The sequence below is a fragment of the Morone saxatilis genome, unplaced genomic scaffold, assembly GCF_004916995.1.
Source record: "Morone saxatilis isolate NCDOM2014 unplaced genomic scaffold, NCSU_SB_2.0 Contig12, whole genome shotgun sequence".
NCBI lineage: Eukaryota > Metazoa > Chordata > Actinopteri > Moronidae > Morone > Morone saxatilis.
Window position 1 is genome coordinate 27,964,161 of NW_023339674.1, and position 4,371 is coordinate 27,968,531.

Consider the following 4,371-nt stretch of genomic DNA (forward strand, 5'->3'; position numbering starts at 1 on the left):
TTATTAGCCTTTAGCATGTAGCATCTAGCGATAGGCTAACGGTAACAGCAGTGGTTGTGTTCATTTGTATTTTGTGTGTTATTTGTGTGCAATAAATAACAACATTGTAAACTTACCTTCGTGGTTGTTTATGTAGTTCGTTCATCTTAGGTAAATCCGGAAGCGATCGGGTAAAAACCGCTGCCATATTATCTGCTTCACTGATTGTCGAACGCTAACACACCGGAAGTAAAAGAGCTGGCTGAGATGTGTGCAGGCCGTTTTAGTCCAGAAGATGGCAGTATTGCAATAATAAGCGTAGCAGCTGCATTTAGACACGGACGAAGAAGAAGAAGCTCGTCCAAATAGTTTTCCGGGTTGATGGGAACGTTTGTTTGTGGCTGTTGAACTGTTGTTTAGGATGCTACTGGTTTTGTCTGAAGACCACAAAGAGCACCTCGCCTTCCTCTCGAAGGTCGACACCGCAGGTAAATAACCGGCTTTTATATGACAGAGGATCAGGACCATGACTGTAAGAGATCAGTTTCTTCTCCAGTGTTAACTGCTGACTGTCACCTGATTGTGAGTGTGAACACTGGATAGAAGTTTGGTTCAACTGCACTGGCAAGAATGTGCTATTGGTAAAATATTGAAGAGACCGTCTCAGTACATCAGTAACATAATGACTCAATCAGTCAGATGTGAGAACAGTGGTAAGAGAGGACTGTCTGTCTGAGGAAAGCCTCTATAGACAAACGCCTCTATTAGGTTTGTTCTGTGTACATTTTGTGAGTAAGACTGGAAAATGTCAAGTTAACTGAGCTCAGATCTACCACACTGCACTTCAATAACAATATCATTAATGGTAAATGTTTAAAGGACACATTCAGATTCGTTACCTAAGTAAAAGCAATACTAGCCTATAATCAAAAACGACTAAATTACAAGTAAAAGTACAGAAGCATAATAATCTTCTAAAATGCGAAAGTAGTAAAAGGAGGATATTAGGATTATTTGCTCATTTTAGATTTATAAGAAATGAAATTAGTACAGATGCAAAACTGTACATGCAGGCAATGATACGGTCACATTTTACATAGTGTTGTACAACCTGGTCAGAGACAAGTAGTACATTAATGACTTCACAGTCTGTATAAGCAAGCATTGAAAGTCATGGTGATTTAAATTGCATCATTATTGTAATATTGTTAAGACGTATAACCTGTTTTCAAAGTTGACATCTGTTTATGTTCAATGTTGGTTTAATATACGTCAACACAGATCATTCACAACTTAGCACCACAACCTCCTCAACAGTTTGCACCAACATGTAGGCCTGGACTCAAGGTTAAAAAGAGCTCCCTCCAGAGGGGACTGTTATGTTCAATTTCGGTCGACAACAAAACTGCGTCGGGCTCAGTTACATCCCACAGATCGTCTTCCAGATGACTTTTTTTATTTCATGTAATAAGGATGGACTCCATGCATGCATGTAACTCCATGTGTTTTTTGTCCTTAGTGGTTGGAGAGTTTGGTCGCATAGCGCTGGAATTCCTAAGGAGAGGAACCAGTCCCAAGATCTACGAAGGAGCAGCCAGTAAGACTCTCCACCTTTCATCTCATAATCCTTATGAAGCACGTGACTGACTGCTGCTTAAAGCACTAGTTGACACTGCGGACAGGGGACTAGTCATGGGCAATATGGTTTAAAACAGCATCTCAGACATTTCCAAAACATTTATGGTAATAATGTTATGTCAGATCGGTGTATATACGGAATTCAGTTATTTTCATATTGTAATACTTGGATAAGGTTGTTACTACACATAATTCAGCTTTTGACACCTATGTACGTATCACGTAACAGGACTTGAAAGTTTGTTTATAATGACCCACTACTTGCAGGGAAGCTGTGTGTTCCTGTGGAAATGGTGCAGCATGGAGTGGAAGGCCTGATGTTCCTGATGACAGAGAGCTCCAAACACATGGTGACTCACTGACATTCTGACACACTTGTATTGTCTAATGTATTTTTGTAGCAAAGTAGTACCCCCTGACCAGTGCAAAACGTTTTCTGTGGAAAAACATGCCTATATAAAGAGGTACAATACAGCCCTGCACCATCATTCGTCTAGTTTTTTACCAATTTTTATCATCAACCCTAAGGTTTGTAGTTGCATTGAACTGCATCTTTTTTGATTAGTAGCACTTACAATTTTTAATCAGCCGGTATTATCACATTGAAGGAGTAAACCTTTCCTAGTGTCACTGCTCTGTGTGTGCGTGTGTGTGTGTGTGCGTGTGTGTGTGCGTGCGTGTGTTCATGTTCATGCAGATCTCGGAAGTGGATTTCCTCGACTCAGTGTTGGTTTTGGGTTTTGGTCTAGAGCTTAACCAGATCCTCTTACAGGTGACTGTTAATCCGTTTTATTTATCTGAGATGATCTGAGCAGTGTACTTGTTGACTCAGTCAGTATGTTCACTGCACTCCAGCTAAGTGTGTGAGGGTTTTTGTTGCAGATCTACCTACAGCACCACAGTCAGATCCGCAGCATTCTGAGTCAGCTGCCCCCCAGCCTGCCTGCCTATCACAACCTGGAGTGGAGACTGGATGTACAGGTGTGTGTGTTCATGTGTGTGTGGAACTGCTGTGGAATCAGATGGATAATATAGTAGCTAAATGTGTTTGTTTGTTACATTCTGCTAAGTACAGTCTTTCATGTGTACTTTGTAGTTTTTAAGTTAAATATTTACCAAGAGCAGAAACATCAGTTCACTGGTTGCCACAAAAGTGCCCTCTTGGATTCCCCTATGGGCGATGAAACATGGTAAATAGGTATGGAATGTGGAAAGGAGGAACATAGGGCACACTACAAACTGACTTGTGTATAACCCATGCTCATACATTTTATGTTTTTAGCACTCTGAGCTGTAAATGTTCCATTTATGGTAAATGGACCTGTACTTGTATAGCGCCTTTCTAGTCTCACGACCACTCAAAGCGCTTTTACATTACATGGCACATTCACCCTTTCACATACATTCACTCAGTGATGGCAAAGCCCATCGAACAGAAACTAATGCATTCATACACATTCACACAACGATGCATAGGCACGGGAGCGGATTTGGGGTTCGTATCTTGCTCAAGGATACTTCGAATGTGCACCAGGACCGGGGAATCGAAACCCACCCCGCCTGCCTCTGCGCCACAGCCGCCTGGTGGTTTTAGTGGATACAGCCACCTCTTCACTATGATGAGAAGATTTCAAGAAACCTTAGAGAGGCTGAATAACAAGTTTGGAGTGCCCTCAACCGTTCCCACATCCGGAAAAGAAGAGCTGCTACAGCACTGTCAAACCCTGGAGTTACTGCTCTGCCCATTGACAGCCAGCCAGACATTGATGGCACAGAAATTGTAATCAAATGACTATGACCAAACATGAACTGTTAACCTTCCTGCATGAGAAGAGCTGACACGAAATCTTACCCCAACATGTTAGGTTTGCTTGAGAATCTCTGCACTCTTCCTGTTATGTGCTACTGTGAGAAGAGTTTCAAGCTCCAAACTCGTTAAAACTTACCTTGGAGATCTTACTTATGATGCAGAAGGTTCTACAGTGTGACACTTGTCCATACATCTATGCAGAGCACCCATCAAACTGTCTAGGTGGTTAATGTCTTATATATCACGTGTGCGCATTTTATTCTATAGTATGAAGTGTTGTGAGTTAACTGGTCTCTCTCTGCTTGTCTAACGTATCTATATATATTTAGGAAGTATATGTGTTAGCAGTCGAAATGTTGTCTGGGAGGATTTGGAACTGGGTCAGAGCGTATCAGGTGTTGGGTGACGTGGGTTTGTTGGTTTGTTCTTTAGTTTAAGTGTCAATGTGAGAAAGTGTTGCAGGCCTTAGTACGGTCTCAATGTTATAATCTTCTTCTTTCTGTAACAGTGTTGTTTTTATTTGAAATGCAATTTCAATTAGTGGAATACTGCAAAGTGTGCGCCAGATAATCTGTGACAGTTATATTCAACTCAGGAGCTTATGTAAGTGTCTCGTAGATTTGGCATCGGAGGGTGTTCTATCTCCTCGGTTTAATCCTATGGTTGCTCATTTGTCGTGTGCAGTATCCTTGAGCAGAAGTGCTGTTCAATGCTCCTGTATTGTATGTATGTCTTGGTTATGTGATTATTGTGTATGATGCTTCACATGTTTCGTGTCTCGAATGGTCTTTTGCTTACTGTGTTAGGTGATGTTAATTGTGTTAGTTGACATATGTGTGTAGGGTGAATTGTGGCATCTAGTGGTAATAGCGTATTTACTTTGCATTGTGTTGGTTAAGATTGCTATGATATAATCGGTGTCTAATACATTGTACGGTTCATAT

The 4,371-nt window shown here is 41.2% G+C and overlaps 1 protein-coding gene across 1 annotated transcript; it reads left to right on the top strand.

Annotated features, from left to right (window-relative positions):
• Nucleotides 1-302: 302 nt before the first annotated feature.
• commd2 (COMM domain containing 2) lies at nucleotides 303-2,598 on the top strand (the record flags this gene model as incomplete). The annotated part of the gene is given in 5 exon segments (XM_035652945.1): nucleotides 303-467; nucleotides 1,499-1,576; nucleotides 1,885-1,967; nucleotides 2,315-2,389; nucleotides 2,500-2,598. Coding segments are annotated over 5 exon segments (402 nt in total), but the record flags the coding sequence as incomplete, so codon positions are not given.
• Nucleotides 2,599-4,371: the final 1,773 nt, after the last annotated feature.